The 19,631-nt window shown below is 39.1% G+C and overlaps 1 protein-coding gene across 2 annotated transcripts in view; it reads right to left on the bottom strand.

Moving 5' to 3' along the window:
- The window catches only part of STK39 (serine/threonine kinase 39), a 381,542-nt gene that overhangs the window by 311,183 nt on the left and 50,728 nt on the right, over positions 1 to 19,631 (bottom strand). For both annotated transcript variants that reach the window (XR_010068921.1, XM_063318226.1), the window contains exons 5-10: positions 19,155 to 19,210; positions 8,744 to 8,853; positions 8,552 to 8,653; positions 4,359 to 4,492; positions 726 to 774; positions 559 to 624 (exon numbers count right to left, since the gene is read on the bottom strand). Coding sequence is in view for 1 of the 2 variants with exons in the window: in XM_063318226.1 (XP_063174296.1) it covers positions 559 to 624; positions 726 to 774; positions 4,359 to 4,492; positions 8,552 to 8,653; positions 8,744 to 8,853; positions 19,155 to 19,210 (517 nt within the window). In the remaining variant the exon portion in view is untranslated. The remainder of the gene's footprint in view (positions 1 to 558; positions 625 to 725; positions 775 to 4,358; positions 4,493 to 8,551; positions 8,654 to 8,743; positions 8,854 to 19,154; positions 19,211 to 19,631) is intronic.

Raw genomic sequence — 19,631 nt, 5'->3', positions numbered from 1 at the left:
GAGAATGGGCGTAGGCTGGCTTTAATAAAGAAGAACCTCTAGAAAATCCATCCTCATCTTCCTTGCTTTTTCTTTCCCCACTAAACATATAAATACACTATTTAACTAACATACAATACATATAACTACGCCAATACAATAAAATCTTTTGCCTAGGTTGATGGCTTAGGCAAAAAAAATCTGAGTAACCCACGAGACCCCAATTCTTCCATACTTAGCATATCAGTTCTACATCAGTACAGCAGGGATGGGGAACCTATAATTCACCAGATGTTCCCATAGTAAAGTGTAAGAAATAATGGGAGTTGTGATTCAGCAACATTTAGGGTCAAAAGCTCCCTATGCATTCATTTGTGGTAGCTGTCCAAATGCTGAACCTGGAGCTCAAGAGGAACTATCAGAAGAGACTAGCTGCCACAGATTGTCTGCACTTTTACAGCACTGTTGTTATGCACAGCAATGATCAGCAGTAATATAACTGTAACCATGACCTTGTAAGGCATTAGTTTTCAAAAAAGAAAAAAGAAGACTGTTGTAGGCAATTACAAGGAACCTTACCTTTTTTGCCCTCTGTGCTATATCAGGTGTTTTTGTAAGCAGTTTTTCAATCAAGTATTCTCTAGTCTGTAAAAATCAAGATTGTTATAATTAAGTCCAGCCCCAAGAAGCAGAAACATTCATACTGATCTCAAAACAGGATTTACTTGCTGAATTAAATATTTTACCTTTGCTTTTTGGAAGAATTTGCATTTTAAAAGTTCTGCTGCTGTAGGCCTAAAAGATAGATTAAAAAAGACAATTCAGAATATCATCCTAGCATTGTGTTGATGGAACCAGCGCTGCTACATGTTATTCAGAACATTCACCATTAGACATCCAGTGAAAAATATTAAGAATGGAAATAATGATGTACTTAATTTCAATATCCCGTTTTTCTTTAAAAAAAAGATTACATTTTACATATAAGGTCAAAATGGTGAAAAAGCCAGTTTTAGAAACATGTATTTACTAATTTACCTTCCATGTTAAAAAGTTGTTTAAACAGTTTCTAGTATGTACATTCCTTTAAGAATTAATATTTTGTCATAAATGTAAATCCGATGTACTGCTTTAGGCAGGAAGATTTTTAAAGAAGAAAATAAATGAAGTATCTCCCAACTTATTTACAGGCAGTAAAATCTCAATTTAATAAACTTCATTTAATAGAATTCAGATGCAATCTATAAAATTCCCACTCTAAAACAATGGACAAGTCAGTTGCATCAAAAGTAGTCAAGATGAAGCAGTTCAATTTACATTCAAGTAAGTTGTAGTTACATCATTTGTATCAGCTGACATATTTCCATAATTTGTATAATGATGTCATTACACCAATAATTTAAATCACCATAAATACCATACCTTTGGATTTAATGGACGTTCAAGAGAAACAGGCACCTCTCCCTGAATTAGTCCATTAATCAAAGGCTTACTCTACTGAAATTTGGTTCTACTGGTATCCTGCTAGCAGTGAATCAATATCTTTGATAAATCCAGTTGCCCCTCCAGTATCCCACTCCAATATCCCACTCCAATTATGCTACAGGGAGCTGGGAAACTCCTTCACTGCAGATTTGGAGGGGCAAGTTTACTGCTATAAATGGTGAAAAACAAATCCCAGATTTAGCAGTTTGTTCATGCAACTTCAGAATTAGCCCAGATTTTAAAGTGAAGAAGATGCTCACCTCATCTTGACAACTGCTAAATTCGTTATCTAGAAATCATCTATATCAAATGATAGTTTCTCTAGTAGCCTAACAACTATTTCAATTCTGAAAACAGCATCAAGGGCACTGCAGACCAACACCTTGGCTGATAATTAGTAAATGGCAGTATGAAATATCTGATAAATTCCAAGCATGAAAGAGTGGAAATCCTCAATCAACACCTCCCTTGATCTCTTTAACTAAGACGTCAAAGTGCCTATCCAGAGATGGGTGGAAGAGGTGGACCAACTCTGGCACATAAATAATTGAAAAATGTTTGTAAACCCTAAAAAAAAAACCAAATAAAATATGATTTTAAACATTCATAAGCACCAGTAACTTCTATATATCCCTCCATGCATGATTTCTTATCTAAAACAGAATCAAACTTCTTATCCAAGAACCCATATTTTCAATCCAACTTCTTTTAAAAAAGTATTTAGCATCCTCTCTTCCCAGAGCACATATAGATTGCTTAATCTGAAAAAGGATCAGCTTAATTTTGATCAGTCTTGTTCAGACCTCAGCAGCTACACCATCTAGTGGCTAGAAACATTCTCAGCAACCAGATAGGAAAGAGTTATTTATACAGCTGTAAGATAATGCTGATTTGTTCTTAATGGGGGGAGGTGGGGGAGATCAGGAAGATAAAGCAAGGCCTAGGAGTTTGATGCAGTTAATAGTCTGAAAGAAACCATTTCACACCATACAATAAGTAATGGTCTTTCTGATACCTTAAAATAGAACTAGAAATCACTTCTCTTGGTTATGTCAGCAGAGAAATGAATACAGTTCTTTTGTATTTAAAATAAAGAATAACAGCTTTGTCAAAATTAGTAAGCCGTAATAAATAACAAATAAAAATGGTTAGCATTATAGTGTTTATAGTGTTTCTTCCTATGCTGTCTTTTAATTCTGTGTTGCAATAAGCAGCCATTTGTGCAGATGGTAACTTAACAAAAATGGGTTCTCTAGAGCATTTCAGGCTAAAGTACTGAGAACATTTTATCTGTGGCCAAGTGGCAGACCTTTGCTTAAAGCACATGTCCCAGGGATCTAGAGTTAATGAGACATAGTAAAAGGCAAATCATGTAGAAATAGTACACAAAGGGTCCCCACACTCAAAACAAAATAAATCAATCTTCCGAAAAATGTACATGTAGTATCCACTTAAAAATCATACAGCACAAGAGGTCATCCAAGTTATTTGGTTCTACCAGAAAACCCCTTCTAAAAAGGGCATATGTCTTGATTTATTATTTGTATTTGCAATTACTGAAATGGTCAATTCTTTCAAATAACAGCATAGCTAGTAAACCAACAGAACCATCTTTTCTGTCTTTAAATATACTATTCCAGAATCATAATGCTGTCCTATAAAACCAAGTTCAGAAATAAACTGCCCAAAATAAAAGAGGCAAGTTTTATAGCTCCCTCCTCCAAGTTCTTTTCCAACAGCACAGATTCTGGGGGAAAAAACACATTTTCCCCATTCTGTCATTTTCCATTAGTCTTCACCATCTGCCCTATTCCTCTAACAATTCTAGACCCCTTTGGTAATCTGATGTGATGTGCACATTGGTTTCTGGAGTGCTGCTTTTCAGCACCTTGGAGCAATTGAAAGAAGCCATCTCCATTGTTGGTTTCATCATTACCTCTTCCTAAAAAGGTAAGAAAACGTGAGTATTTTGAAAATAGGGAAGGTATGACTTTTGAAGAGAGTAGACATACAGTACAAGATAGATCTTTCTCAATCATCTTCCCCCAAGAATGAAATATTACAGAGTGGGTCTATAATTACAGAGACCCTCTGGGTCAAAGAGCATTTCTTCAATAAGGAATGTATTACTGCCTCCTTTAAACATGGGGAAACACAAGGAGTTACTGATCACTTCACTTCAGGCCTTGGGTTAGAGTGAGTGATGAACCCATTATGTGATGTTCCGGTTTTTCTAAATGATTGTTGGCTTTTTTGGAACTTTTGATCATTTCTGTGTTTTTATTATATTTTTACTGCATATTTTATGAGCCACCCAAAGTCTTAACACATTGAGGCAATCTGTGCATTTCATAAATAAAATAAAGTATGTCCAATTATGTCAGCCAGAAAAAGGATCAAGCAACCAGATGGATGTCCTGACCTCTCCATGTCTTTATACACTTAAGCATAAAAGACTCTATATTTTATTATTTTAAATATTATTTTAAATTATAAAGGTAAAGGTTTCCCCTGCACAGTCATGTCCAACTCTAGGGGGCGGTGCTCATCTCCGTTTCTTAGCCGAAGAGCCAGCACTGTCCAAAGACGCTCCCGCAATCACGTGGCCCGCATGACAGGCACGGAACGCTGTTACCATCCCACTGAAGTGGTACCTATTTATCTACTCACATTTGCATGCTTTCAAATTGCTAGGTTGGCAAATGCTGGGGTGAGTGCGGGAGCTCACTCCATCAGACAGCGCTCGGGTCTCGAACCACCAAACTGGCAACCTTCTGATCGACAAGCCTTAAGGTCTTAACCACTGAGCTATCACACCCTCTTTAAAATTATATCCTCATTTAAAAGTTTGCCTCACTTTCTTACATTATCTCTCCTTTTTAAAAACACCATACCTTTTAGAAGGGTCTTTCTGAAGACACAACGAAATTAGTTTTCTAAAGGACTTGCCATATTTCTTTGTCATTTCTTTATCTTCTACTCCTGTTTCCAGCGTTGGAGGATCATTCTGCAAGGTCAGCATTAATACCTGTTGTTTTTTTTAAAAAATAGAAGAGTAGTTTTAGCCAAATTAGCAATGCAAATAATGTTAAATTACAGTATTATGCAAAGGAAGCTAGACAATAACTTCTATATATATATATGAAAAAGTAGGAGCACAATAAAATCTTCTTGACTCTGAACTGCCACACTGTCATGAGTACTGATGGCGAGCAGGTGGGGGCCTCTATCCAGGGGGGAAAACGCATGTGTAGTAGGGAGGAGTTGAGCAGCCATTCAAAGAGACACAGAACAGACCCGCCTTGACTTTTGGGGTTTATCTGTCTGGGTTTTTCCCACGCTTCTTCAGTTTGTTAGGATTTTCTGTCTAATGTAGCAGTAATAAAACACTAGAGACCTATTCCTCGTCTCAGCGTGGTTCCTGACTGTTAGGACACACACCACTTTACAGAATATATACCGGTCAGTTTGAAACTAGATATGAATGCCTAAATATAAATGACAATTTCAGAAATTCAGAAAAAGCCTGAGGATTTGGGGATTGAAGATGGTGGGACTAGAAAGTCTCAAGTTTCAAGTGACCATTTAAATATGGATTAGATGGAACTAATCACCATCTTTCATTCCAGTCTACCTAAAGGTATTTTGAAGATAAAACAAAGAGAGATATTCACCACCCAGAACTTCTTCAAAAAGACAGGACAAGTACATAATAAGAAATAACAATTTTACTATGTTTAGTATCATGGATTGGGAAAGGTCTGAAGCACAGCGCCCCTTTCCTAATGTGAACAACTCCTGCTACAATCAATTAACACTAATTAGAGATTGTTACTAAGCAGCTTTAAGCCTCAGTCACTGATGCCAACATAAGGCCTAAACACCAGGGACAATTTTATGGTTAGAGAGAAGGAGCTGGGGAAGAAAGGCTACATGCAAATCTGTCGCTGTGTTACTATTATTCATTAAATTTATGTATCACATTTCACACAGAATTGGAGCAATTTATAAAATCAAAATATACTAAAAAGAAAGAGCAGTGTACAAAAAACAGTATTCAGTAATCAGGAGCAAAATCCCACTACCAGGAACAAAGCCTGATACAATTAGGTGGATCTTCAGCAACTGGAGAAACTGCAGTATTGAAACTGCCAAGGACTTTCCAAAAGGTATCATAATAAAGAAGTTCAACTGACACCATCAATTACCCTGATGCAGGGAACCACATCCTCCTGGCCATAGCGTTTTTTAAAGGTAGTATTAATACAACTCTTACAATTCCCAGACCCTTGGACACATCTCAGCTCCCTGGAGGTTTAAGCACAGAAAAAGTGTTGTCTCCAAGGAATATAAAATGCTACATTCAGTTCTGTTAGCTCCTGAACAGGTGAAATTGGATCCTTAGGCATTTACAAGGTATTTCCTGTCCTGTGAGAAGTCATAGCAAATTAAAGCCTGTCCAGACTTGCCTTGTAGGTTTTCGCCCTTTTCAGAGCAGGTCCAGCAGAGCTATTTAATTCTGTGGTCTAGTAATCATGGAGGGATTCAGGTTCAATCCACCCTCAGCTATGGGAGCTCTCTGAGTGGCCTTGAGCCAATTGCTCACTCTCAGTTCAACCAAACTCACAGGATTGTTCTGGGGACAAACCTGGAGGGGAAAGACTGTGTGTGCCCCCTTGAGCTCCTACAGAAAGACGAGATATACAACTAGCTAACAAATAAATAGGCACAGCCACTTTGCACCCTTCTCCCTCTGGCAACTCCCTAAAAGATGCCTCCTGGTGGATGGGAGACCCACCTGAACCGAGTGGGCTCACTGCAAGGAGCTCAGGAACGTAAGAAGCAGGGAGAGCTTTCTGGTCTAAGCCACTAACACTTTAATTTATTTCAATCTACACATCTGGAATGTGGTTTATTTTATTTAGTGCGCAGCCACATTCCCATTTGTACATGGAATTAAATTATGACTCTACCAAGTTTTGGTATCCCACAGGCAAATAATAATATACAACACAGGTTGTATCAACAGCCAACTCAGTTCTTAAGATATACACCCTGCTCATTTTCGTAAAACGAAATGTCCCGTTAACACTTCAAAACCAAATTTAGATGAAAACATCTCCAATTTCTACTACTCTGCAATTGCTAAGATAATGGCTCCTTAAGACAAAAGCTAATGTTTTATGTGAATCTATAGGTTAGTTTAGCCATGGTTTGGTAAGTACACCAAAACAGCTGAGATAATACTGTGAGAAGAAATTAAAAGATCTCGCCTTCCCCGCCATGCTGTCTTCCTCAAACGGTTTCCCGCCACACTGCTTCCTCTCCTTGAGCAAGGTAAAAGGTTAAAAGTAAAAAATAGAATGGGTTCAGTACAAAGAGGAAGCAAGAGATTAAAATGTGACAGGAAGCCCCAACTGTTTAGACAAAAGATTCCCTTCAGACTTAATCAGAGACCTTGTAAGACAAAAGGTTGCTCATTCCAGAAATTAGCAGAGCCCATCCAGGTAAAAAATTCTTCCCCAGCCAAACAGATCTCTATAATCAAGTAACTGTCCTAACAGCCAGGAAACACACTGAGACAAGGAGCTGGTCTCTAATATTTATTGCTAGTATTTAACAGGAATCCTAACAAACTGAAGAAGTGTGGGAAAACCCAGACATATAAACCCCAAGGGTTAAGGCGGTCCCGATCTGTGTCTCTTTGAATGGCTGACCAATTCCTCAGTGCTACGCATGCGCTTGACAGTCTGGATGGGAGCCCCCTGCTCGCCATCCTTACTCATGACAGTAACTAAATATTCCTTCCAAGGTGAACATTCCAAGCTAGTAGACAAAAGCCACAGCCCAGCAAGGAAACTGGACTATCAGAGAACAGGAAACACAAACAGCAGGGAGCCTGACCACAGAGTGCCTCCTCCCTGAACTCCAGTAAACTGTATTTTCCTAGAATTTCTAGACAGCGCCCCCTTCCAAGAAACCGGCTAAGTGCGCCTTCTAAGAAGTTCCTAGCAGGCAGGAACACTGTTGCATAACAATAGCAAAGTTTTCCTAATATAAAGGGCTTGTGAGGAAAATACAAGTGTGGCCACCTCCAACCAGCAGACTCTTGGACAATAAAGTTCACCTCTGTTCAAGCAATCGCCTGAGTACTTTCATTCCCAACTCAGAACAGACCTGGTAAGATTTTCTTCCAACAGTGCTAAGCCAAAAATTATGCTTTTATGAACCACTGTAGCTGATTTTACTTATCACATTAAGCAAGAAAATCAAAGAAACCGTAATATGTCAACTGAGCTAAAGCCTCAATCGCTACTTAATACACATGACTTACATATTTGTGTTACAATTATAAAGGCCACATTGATAAATTATAAGATAATTTAATTGATAAATTAAAAATATTTGCAGCCCACAAACGAATAGCTGATGTATCGATCAGCTGTCCGGCAGCTAATGGAAGAGCAGCAGCAATGCAGTTGGTGGTGTCAAGTGAGGTCTTGGAGGCACTGGGCAGTGTGTTTTTGGGGGTGGCGGCAGAGCCTTCCTGGCAGTGGCAACATTTGGCACTGGTGGATTTGATGAGTCTTTTAAAAATGCCAGTGGGCCACACAGGGCTGCTTGGCAGACTGTATGTTGCGCAGACCTGGTCTAGAAGATCATATAAACAGAGGTATAGATTTCTGAACGCTACAATGCCCTCACATCCACACTTATACATAAACTAAGCACACTTGTGCTGAATTGGACCAGAGAACTGTGGGTATGTAGTACCCAGGAATACCACCTTTTTAAATCCCCAAAGGAGACAACAACCCCACTCAGCTAAAATAGAACCTGTCTAAAAAGATCATTGGGATGCAGATAAGGATGGAGAGGTGAGAGGACAGGGAATCGACCTCTTTCAACCCCTTACAGCTTATATCTGGGAGGAGGGCACATAGCCAGTGTCCTAAGCCAAGCCCCAGCTATTACAACGTCAGCCTAATATTCTGTTGTAGATCTCACTTGTACAGCTCTAGATCCAAAACCTGAAAAGTTTGCTATGCAACCTTAGATTTCATGATTATTTTCCAGCTATAATTACTTTCATTGGAGGATATTTGTGGTAAGGTGCTGCTCCCGTGGCTAATTCAATGGCTGTTATTCCAAAGCTCCAGATGTCAGCCTTGAAGTCATAGCCTCTCACCTATCATAGGAAAACATAAAACAGACAAGTTAATTCAGCAATTGCATACTTAATACAGTATATGACATAATGAACTTCTAGGTCTTATACCTGTTCCATGACTTCAGGAGCCATCCAACATGGAGTACCAACAAACGTCTTTCTTACTTTGTTACGGGTTACATCACCTCCTGTGGCTAAAAATGCACTAACTCCGAAGTCTAGGAAGAGAAAACAGAGACATTCTCTTAGCTTTCACTTCACTTAATAAACTCTGATTCTGAATTTGAAGCTCCTAAGTATGTAGCATGAGACTTCTATTTAAATGAAGCTGTTAATTTAATGTTTTCTCAGTGGGTGAAATGTTATATAGATTTTAAAAATGAGACTTCTCTTCCATTCATGAATCATATCTGTAAACAATTTTTAACCTTCTTCATTACACCATAAACTACATACAGATACTAACAAGGTGCCTGTTTCTTTCACACTACCATTTGAGGTCAGTATTCCCCTACACTCAACTGAGAAAGTGAAGATGCTATTATGAGGTCTGCATCAAAATTCCAGCAGGGTAGGAGCCAAAAAAAAAAAAGCAACCTGACATCTATTTCTGCTTCAAATGTCTTATGAAGGCACAAGATCAGAGGGAAAATGTTAACAGTCATGCAAGGCTTGTGAGAAAAACTGATCAAAGGTGTCCAGTGTTGCAGGGGAAGTGTAGCAACAGTGTGTGCAAATCGAGAAATAGCTAAAAGCATAACAGGATCAGCTCAACGTAATTCTGGGCTACATGGAGTATGTTATAGTAGTTAACTAGGTGGCTATGGGAATGGAAGGAAATGGGCCTCAGGCAAGAAAGGGAAACAGGAATGTAAGAGGTAGCACCACAGATGCCCATTATCAGGCAAAAATGCAAATACCAAGAGGTTCTTATACAGAGAGAACCTTCAAGCATCCACTTGTATGCAGGAGTCACTACATCCATCCTTACGTACTGTATGTGTGGAGGAGGGCAGCACCACATGCAGATTACTGGCATGTCCCCATCCCTGTTCATAATAGTTATTTCTGTAAATGCACCTTTCCTCTAAAGCTATGGATTGCTGGTTGCCTGTCATTGCTAGAAGGTTCTTTAGGAGCACTTGCATCCCAGAAGAATGTAGACAGCACTATGCAGTGTTCATACATGTACACTGCCATTTCTGAGATCAAGTCTAAAGCAGCTATTCATTTGATGACAAAATACCAAATATAATATAAATCAGATGCATGGAGATGAACTCCCAAGTATTCAGGCTGCAGATCTGTAATCAATCTTACTGTTATTTCCTTTTTACTATTTCTTTTCAGTGTACTTTTTAAAAGTGCAGTGAAGGCCACTTCAAGATATGTGGTGCTCACTTGTGCTTCAGATTCACATCACTGACTTCTTGTCTGGATTATCCTAATGCTCTGTACATGAAGTTACCTCTCAAGCAGACTGGACCCTTCACTCAGTCCAAACTAGAGGTAACTGGGACAGGATGTTACGATCACAAGGTATCAGTGCCACTGGTAAAAATTGTCCTGGCTGCCCATCTGGGCTCAAGCCAAAGCCTTGGCGTTCTCTTAATCCCGGAATGTTTTGGGGTCTGAGAATGGTCTCTTCGGTTATCTCTGGAGGTGCAGTCCTTCCCTGATAAAGTAAGTGAAGCAAATCAAGCCACAACTTCTCACTCGCGATTCTTCTCTTATGGAATTGCCTTCCCAAAGAGCTACGCCTGGCATGTACATTACAACTCTTCCAGTGCTAAGCAAAGACCCTCATCTTCTCCCTAGCATTTCTATAATTCCCCATTTGGTGTGGTTTTAAAATGCAATAGTGGATTCTGTATGTTGGGTATATGTTGTTATTTACTCCATTTCATTGTTTTCTTTCTGCTTTGTAATAATACTTTTAGAAACGCTTCATACTTTGTAAACTACTTAGAATATTACGTGGATTAAATATATTGTATGCCACATACAGTAAATAGTATAATGTTCTAAGAAAGAAATTGCAATAAATATGTACATGCCCTCCCTATTTGATACATTAGTTCTGTACTCTTCTTTACTTTTCAGAAATGAATCTTGTAAGGAGAAAGTACTTTGTGCAGGGCACAGTTAGCCTGGAGAACTTACTGCAATGCTACTCCAAGATGCAGTGAAAGCCAACTTCTTGGACATCTTTAAGTGGAGATAGACACATTCAAAGGAAATCTATCAGCAGCTAGTAGTCACAATAACTATGTTTACTTCACCCTCAGATGAAGTAAACATTTCAGGAATAGTTGTTAAGAACGCAAGTGGGAAGATGCTCTTGCACTTTTGTCCTGCCTGTGTATTACGGTGAGAACAGCAGGCTGGACTCAACAGCTTCATCTAACAGGGTTCTAAAGTTCTCCTTTAAATAACTTGACTGTAAGTATATCATCAAGAACATTTGCATCCATCTTGAAATCTTGTAGCACTCCTATGTTCAGACGAAAATCACAAAGTACACAAAATACACAATTAAAGTTACTTATTTTAAATAGGGTGATGATTGTAATAAATGAAATTTTACAACTCTTTATTGTGAGTCAATAAATATGAGTTGTGTGCATCAATTTGCATCTTGATCTTAAACTTGCAAGGAAGTAATGAAACTATTTTTCTTAGCAAGTTTTTTTCAAAACTATAAGAACTATTTTAAGCTAGTAGCATTTATATAATATTCAGAAATAACCACTTCTTAATAACTGAGTGTACTACATCAAAACAAAGAGGGGTTTTCTCCCTTCCATTTTATATTAATATGCAATTTAATTCTCTTTAGTCCCAACACTTCAGATGACACAATAAAAGTAATAAATCTAAATGCTAGTCTACACTTATTGCAGCAATTATTTCTAGCTTGCAATGGTACCATTCATAATTTAAAACATCACTAGCAATTACCAAAAAAAAAGCTCTCTTTCAGTAACAACTTAGAGCTGAAATGCTAAATCATGTACTAATTTACACCTAGTCTTTCTCCAACTCTTAGTTGCCGGGTTGACCTAGAAATACTAGTTCAGGCTTTTGATCACAAGTACTCAAAGAGTATCAGATTCACGGGCTATCTAATACCCTTGCAATCTGAGCTACAAGATGAATCCCTGAAATACTCAAAGCTTCTTTTCCCACTGGGTTAAGCTATACGTTCCTTCCCTTTTACCAGCATTTTAAAGGTTCTGAAAATGTAGCACCCATCTACAGCCACTAAACAGTAAATGCACAATCACTCACCTACATTCTGAAATGATACAGTCCCAAGACTAAAACAGCTCATGTGACATCTTGGATAAGCAATAAATAACCCTGATCTCCCCAACAGGATGGCCAATGAGCCTGCAAAAACCTTTCTGGGCAACCATCAGGTTCCCTTCCTCACCTGCATGTTGAAGAAATTAAGGAAAATACAGACTACAAAACAAACGGGCATGCAAACTTAGATACTCAAAGAAAGACCGCACTGTATAACAACAAATATTTTATGTTTGTATGTATGACATATGACAGTCACAGCACTCTGCAGTCACGTGATCACCAGTTGCGACCCTCACTGCCAGCTTTTGACAAGCAAAGTCAGTGGGGAAGCCAGCAGGAGGTCGCAAATGGCAATCACATGAGAGTGGGTGCTGCGACCGCGTGGGATTCCACTAATGACGGCACACACACACAATATGAAATATAAAATGGTGACCAGCACATAAGAGAACAACCACAGGGGGACTCCCACTCAGCTGGCCCCTAATGCCTGGGGGAAGAACCAGGCCTTAAGGGCTTTCCTAAGGCAAGAAGAGTTGGGGTCTGTCACATATTGGGGTGGGGGGGAGAGATCGTTCCAGAAAAGAGGGGCAACCACAGAAAAGACTTTCCCACATTCTGAGAAAAAAGGACAAAGGTAGGCAGAATAGCACAGGGGGGAGGGAGACCTAGAGGCTTAGCAGCCTTTTTGAGAATGGATGAGCTTCCCCCACCAACAGCCATTTTGCAAAAGGATTTTCAAAATGTTCTCAAAACTCCAAACATACCCACCTGCCCCAAAAGACTGGGGGTCCCTTACTTAGCTTGTTCTGAACACTTCACTGTGCTTCAGCTCTAGGAGATGACACAATATTTTTTTCTCCTTCGGGTTCAAAATTAAAGAAGGGGATAAACCAGGCAATTATGTTGTGTTCTGGAAATACCCCAAAACCCTCTGAAGTTTGGTGTGACACTAGAGACATGACTTCATCCTATACTGAGAAAGGAGAACTAGCATTCTGCCCAGATACCAAAGATACATAACTGCTAACCACTCAGAATTACAGGTAGTCCTCACTTAATGATCACTCATACAGCCACCATTCTGAATTATGACAGTGCTAAACGAGGAGACTTACAACTGTTCCTTGTAGCTGTGGCCATCGCAGCATCACCCTGGTCACAAGATTGTGATTTGGGCACTTGGCAACCAGCTCACAATTACAACAGTCACAGCACTCTGCAGTCACGTGATCACCATTTGCAACCTTCACTGCCAGCTTTTGACAAGCAAAGTCAGTGGGGAAGCCAGCAGGTGGTCGCAAATGGCAATCACATGAGAGTGGGTGCTGCAACCGCGTGGGATTCAGCTAATGACAGCAACTGGGACTGCCAGAACTGCTGTCATAAGTCAGTACAATCACGTGATGTCGTGCTTTATGACCGCATCACTTAGCAACAGAGTTGCCGGTCCTAATTACCATTGTTAAACAAGGACTACCTGTAATTCCTTTTAGCAGCTTTCATGGAGCTGTTGTTGTTGTTAGTTACCGTCGAGTCATTTACGACTCATGGCGACCCTATGTATAACAGAATGAATTGCTGTTCGGTCTTGCGCCATATGCCTGGCTGTTCCAATGTTTGCATCCATTGTTGCAGTAACTGTATCAATCCATCGCATCCCTCTTTTCCGCTGGCCCTCGACTTTACCAAACATGACGCCCTTTTCAAGTGATCGGTTTTTCCTGATGATGTGCCCAAAGTATGAGAGTCTAAGCCTAGTTATCTTCGCCTCTAGGGAACATTCTGGTTGTATTTCTTCTAAAACTGATTTGTTTGTTCTTCTGGCAGTCCGTGGTATTTTCAATAATCTTCGCCAACACCACAATTTGAATGCATCAATCCTTCTTCTATCTTCCTTTTTTAATGTCCAACTTTCACAGGCATATGTGGCAATTGAGAAGACCATGGCGTGAGTCAGATGCACCTTTGTTTTTAAACTGATGTCTTTACTTCTGAAAACTTTAGATAGGTCTTTGATGGCAGATTTTCCCAGCGCAATACGCCATTTGATTTCTTGAGTACTACTTCCCTTGGCATTGATCGTTGATCCAAGTACAATGGAATTGTTGACAACTTCAATTTCTTCTCCATTTGTTGACACATTGTTTATTGGTCCATTTGTGAGTATCTTCATCTTCTTCACATTCAGGTGTAGTCCTTATTGCTGACTACAATCTTTGATCTTCATCAGTAAGTACTTCAAGATTTCTTCACTTCCAGCAAGCAAAGTTGTATCATCTACATATCTCAGATTGTTAATGAGTCTTCCACCAATTCTGATACCCTGTTCCTCTTTGTACATTCCTGCTTCTCGAATTATTTGTTCAGCGTACACATTGAATAAGTAGGGTGAAAGTATACAACCTTGCCGCACACCTTTTCCAATTTTGAACCACTCGGTATCACCAATTTCTGTTCTAACGGCTGCCTCTTGATCCGTGTACAGGTTCCACATGAGTACAATTAAGTGCTCTGTGTCCTAACAGCCAGGAACCACACTGAGACAAGGAATAGGTCTCTAGTGTTTTATTACTGCTACATTAGACAGAAAATCCTAACAAACTGAAGAAGTGTGGGAAAAACCCAGACAGATAAATCCCAAAAGTTAAGGCGGGTCTGATCTGTGTCTCTTTGAATGGCTGCTTAACTCCTCAGTACTACACATGCGTTTTCCCCCTTGGATAGGGGCCCCTTCCTGCTCACCATCAGTACTCATGACACTCTGGAATTCCCATTCTTCATAATAGTAACCATAACTTGTTATGGTCCACACAGTCAAACGCCTTTGTGTAATCAATGAAACAGAGGTAAACATCTTTCCGGTATTCTTTACGTTCAGCCAAGATCCATCTGACATCAGCAATATCTCTTGTGCCACATCCTCTTCTAAATCCAGCCTGGAGTTCTGGTAGCTCTCTGTCGATGTAAGGCTGTGAATGTTGTGCAATTGGGGTTTATTTATTTATCGATCATATTTTTACACCGCCCATCTCAAAAACGACTCCGTATACCTGTATCCACAAATTATCTTTTGAAAAAGCCAATTGATCAAAGTACTATAGCTTAGGGTTGTTCTTTAAAAAATATGCTGGGGGATACACTACAATATCATAGCCTGTATATGCCTTTTATCATCTCAAAAGCCTTGATTTCTCTAGAACAGTGTTTCTTAAACATTTTTTCCTCAGCCCCCCTTCCCACTAATTATGGAGGACCCCAAAAGAGCTTTTGTTTGTATGAGTTATATTTATCAATATTTACCCTATTAAAAATTAAAATTGATGCATTTGTAGAATATTTATTGAATCATGTAAAAATAACAATATTAAACCCATTAGATATTGACATAAATAAAATATTCATTAAAAAAAACTCTATTTTTTTAACGAATAAAAATAATAATGAGAAGAGTGACATTGTTTTTAATTTTTGCAAATACCTTCAATATCTGGCAAATGATTTTGATTTAATGGACCCCTGAGAGGGTCTTGGGGGGCCCCAAGGGTCCTTGGACCACACTTTGAGGAGCTTGAGGAAAAATATGCAAACCTCCAGAAAGATGAACACTGTTTTCAAGAAGCACAACTCACTTTCACTGAATGCAGAGAATCTTTATCAGTGCCAGCTTCTGTTCAGCCACCTTTAATGAAATCACTCTGTTATACAATCATTTCAAGCATCTAAACTCTTTATAACTTGGAACAAAATTATAACACTGTATATACTGGCATTCTGTTTTGAAAAGAAAAGTCCTCAGTTCCTGCCATTAAATAACAGAGTTTTAGGTTAACAAAAATTATTTGTCAGGAGCAAACTGAGCACTGGAGCCGAGGTAATTTTGAAAGAGAAGAAAGAAGACTGCTACACAGCTCTGGTTATAAGTATCTTTTCTTAAACTGTAAATCACAGTTCTGGTGGAAAAGTCATCATTAACAATTCAACACTGATCAGATATTTATATTTGAGCTTAATTTTCCAACACAAAATAAATTTATACACACAGACACACACACACAGCATGGCTTAATAATTTATGGATATTAAACACTACACAGCAATGAATTAGCTCATCAAAGCCAAAGTTTGCATTGTCACAAGCACTGCCATATTTATTGTCACAAACCATTTTATTCAATTACATTGCCTCATGTTCATTCCTTCCAACAATGCGTATGTGCCAGCAGGGCCACAACTAGAGTCTGTGTCACCTGGAACAAACGTGGATTCCACGCCCATTTTGGTGCCCCCCAGAGCTCATTTTGGCGCACCCCCAGTGCACATGCCCCGCTTGCCCCCCCCCCATTGCGGCCCGGTGTGCCAGCCAAGCTAACATCCAATGAATCCAAATCGAGTCTACACATGGTTATTCAATAATCAATATTTAAGGAGAAGATAGATTTCGTTTGTTCAACTGCAACATATTAAATAAAACAATCCTTTTGGAAACTCTCCAGTTTTCTGCTTTACCTGAACCTGGACCAGAGTTACCAACTTCATTCCAAGCCAAAATGTTAAAACAACTTCACTTTGTGATTCAGTGCCTAGCTTGACTGAAATAGTCAAATATGGTTTCTAGTTTTATCTGAAATGGAAAATTGTGATTAATTAAAAGCTTCCCCTACAGTGCCAGAAATACAGGCAAAATCCTGTTCATATCTCAGTTTAAGCAGAAATACTAACTGCACAAACTAAGTGAATTAATGAAGATATACGCATTTCAAGTCAGTCAGCTCTGTGAGGAAAAATATGATGAGAGAACTAAGGGGACATATCATTTCAGTTAATTCTTTAAAAAGGAATCATTCCTTGATTATGGCGGCATACAAATATAAGAAATAAATGAATATGATTTTGGCGTGGTTCACACTATGTGATTTTGTTCCATTTTGCCTTAACAAATTGTGTGAATTCACCCATTATGGTTTACCATTGTTTGTTAATCGTAACAGGCCACTATGGCTTGTTCAATAAAACTTCCTTAACTGAATTGTGACATAATATTAGGGTGAACTAGGCCACTATCAAGCTGATGGCATTGATCACAACTACACGCTTCAGGTCATTAAGACTGTAATTAGCATCATAGTATCAGGAGAATTTTGTGATGGTTCCAAGTCAGGAATTGCAATGCAGGTACACTGATTTTTATGGTTCCAGAGTTAGAACTCAGCAACTTGCCAAAGCCTTTAATACTTTACCAGTTTTACAAAGCAACATTAAGCTGCGCATACTATGCAATACATTATTTAAACAAACCACAGAATTAAGGCTATTGAAATTCTTTGCCAAGGAGCCAAGTCCATACCTTCTTTTTGCTATAAAATGGGGTTTCATAAACTTTGATACTGTGACTCCTTAAAATGCTCAAATAAATTTGTATGACATCCTCCTCATGAATAAAACTATTGTTTTCACTGGCTCGTAGCTGGTCAAGAAATAAACAGGCCACTCACTTTTAATAATTAATTTCTAATCTATATACCAAATAAAACAATGAAAGAACCATACAACTTTATAAAACTAAAAAAATAGCAACCAGCCAAAAGCATTCCAGTAAAATTTAAAAGCATATTTTTAATGGGAAGCAGGAGGTTATTTATACTGCATATGCTTGAAATTGAGGTTTCATTCTGAAGACAGTCATTTTCATTCACCAGATCAGGGGAACTTCCTTGCCTTAAATTAACTTCTCTTAAAACACTGCAGGTTACAGAAGGTTGGCAAGCTATAAGCCGCTTGACTCTCTCCCAGCATAGATGCACAGTGATAACTTTCGCAGCTGTCACCCATTCTCCCTTCCCCTCTGCAGAGTAAACGTCAGATCAGTTCAGATGTTCAGAACCTTGTGCCCTTCATGTATGATTTTTTTTTTGTGCCTTCAAGTCAGTGTTGACTCCTGGAGACTACCTGAACTAGTCCCTGTAGTTTTCTTGGCCAGATTTTCTTGGCCAGATTTTCAGAAGTGGTTTGTTGTCTTCTTCCTACAGCTGACTGACTGGCCCAAGCCACCCATCCGGCTTTGTGCCTAAGGCAGGACTAGAACTCACAGTCTCCCACTTTCTAGCCTGGTGCCTTAACCACTACCCCAAACTGGCTCTTATGCAGGAAGGTGCATGATTACCCTGCCAAAAAGAACGTATGTGTTCCATCCATGGCTCTGGGACCTCATGTTGCTTTGCATGCAGCATATAGCAAAATAGGTAAACCTGCTCAAAAACACGTGACAGGAAAGTACAACTCTATCTGTTGTCCCACAACCCACATGGGAAGAAACTGAGCTCTAGAACTCAGTTCAGCAGCCATGCTGAATTAATTTGCAAGAGCTTTCTTCAAGTAATAAATAAAAGGAGAAAAAGTTGAACTGCCAGTGCTTTCCCTATGAACTGGAAGAATTTTCATGTCATCAAAGCAGTGCTGGGAGTTACATGCAATGCTGACTAACTGCCAGAAGAACCAAAGCTGCTGGCAAAACAGATTCTTCCTCCTCTTCCACACAGCTCATACAACTTCCAGTCTGCTCCAGTGTACAGGGAAATCTTCCAGACCAAATGTGGAGAGGTGCACAGGAAATAGAGAAAAAGCAGAAATCCTGCTTGGATAACAACAGATTGAGCCTATAGTATGGACATACAGTACTTTATTTACATGGCATTTTCAACCTTAAAACGCTTTACCACTTTCTGGCTGCAATCACTAACAAACAACACACCTACAAATGAAGTATTACAGCTTTTCCATTCTAAAGAAAGTGTTGGTACAGCACAGCACACTCAAGCCCCCCTACTAAATTCAGGGCTGGAGGCAAAATATCAATGAAAGTCTTGGCAGCTCACAATGCTAGTTGCCGATCTATTTTGACTTCCGCACCAGCCTTCCCTAAACTTATGTCCTCTAGAAGTTTCTGACTTGCCAATTAAGAAAAATAAAAGTTGTGGTTCAAAACAGCCTGATCACAGCAGACCTGGGACAAATGCATTGTTCCTTGAAAAGCTGACTCCATTAAAAAAAAAATCTGCTCAGGAAAACTGAATGCTTAGCCTGTAGCTGATTACCAAACACCCTTAAACTTAACAAATTCTAACCATTTAAAATGCTAATGAGATCTCTTGGAATATCTCAAATTTCCCATTATGCATTTTGAAAGTTTAACAATAATGATGATTACCTGCTATTTGTACAGAGCCATCCTCACCCAGAAGAATATTACCAGCTTTTAAATCCCTATAAAAAGGGACAAACAGAAAAGCATTTAAATTCAGATAAACAAGGATGGGGCGGGAGAGGGGAGGGTTGCTGTGAAACAATACCACAGGACAGAATTAAAAGCTTTCTTATTGTACAATCACAGATAATTTCATTTAAAGATGGCAAATTGAGGGGAAAATATGCTATTCCATTTACAAAAAGCTCATTGTTTCATTCTCACGTGAGCTGGAAAATCTCTGCTGCACTTCAGACCATGCCGCCGCTTAGTTTCCTTATCTCATGGAAAACTACTCTATTATATTCTCCCAGCAAATCAAGGGCTACAGCTGGTTTTGCATCAATCAATCAATTAATCAATCCCTATTTGATTTTGTGCACAAGGGAAAGAAATGGAACCAAAGTAATTGTCACAACAAGGAACTTCCATTCTTCATAG

This window comes from Candoia aspera, chromosome 1, assembly GCF_035149785.1.
Source record: "Candoia aspera isolate rCanAsp1 chromosome 1, rCanAsp1.hap2, whole genome shotgun sequence".
Classification (NCBI taxonomy): Eukaryota; Metazoa; Chordata; class Lepidosauria; order Squamata; family Boidae; genus Candoia; species Candoia aspera.
This window is presented reverse-complemented; position numbering and strand designations above follow the sequence as displayed.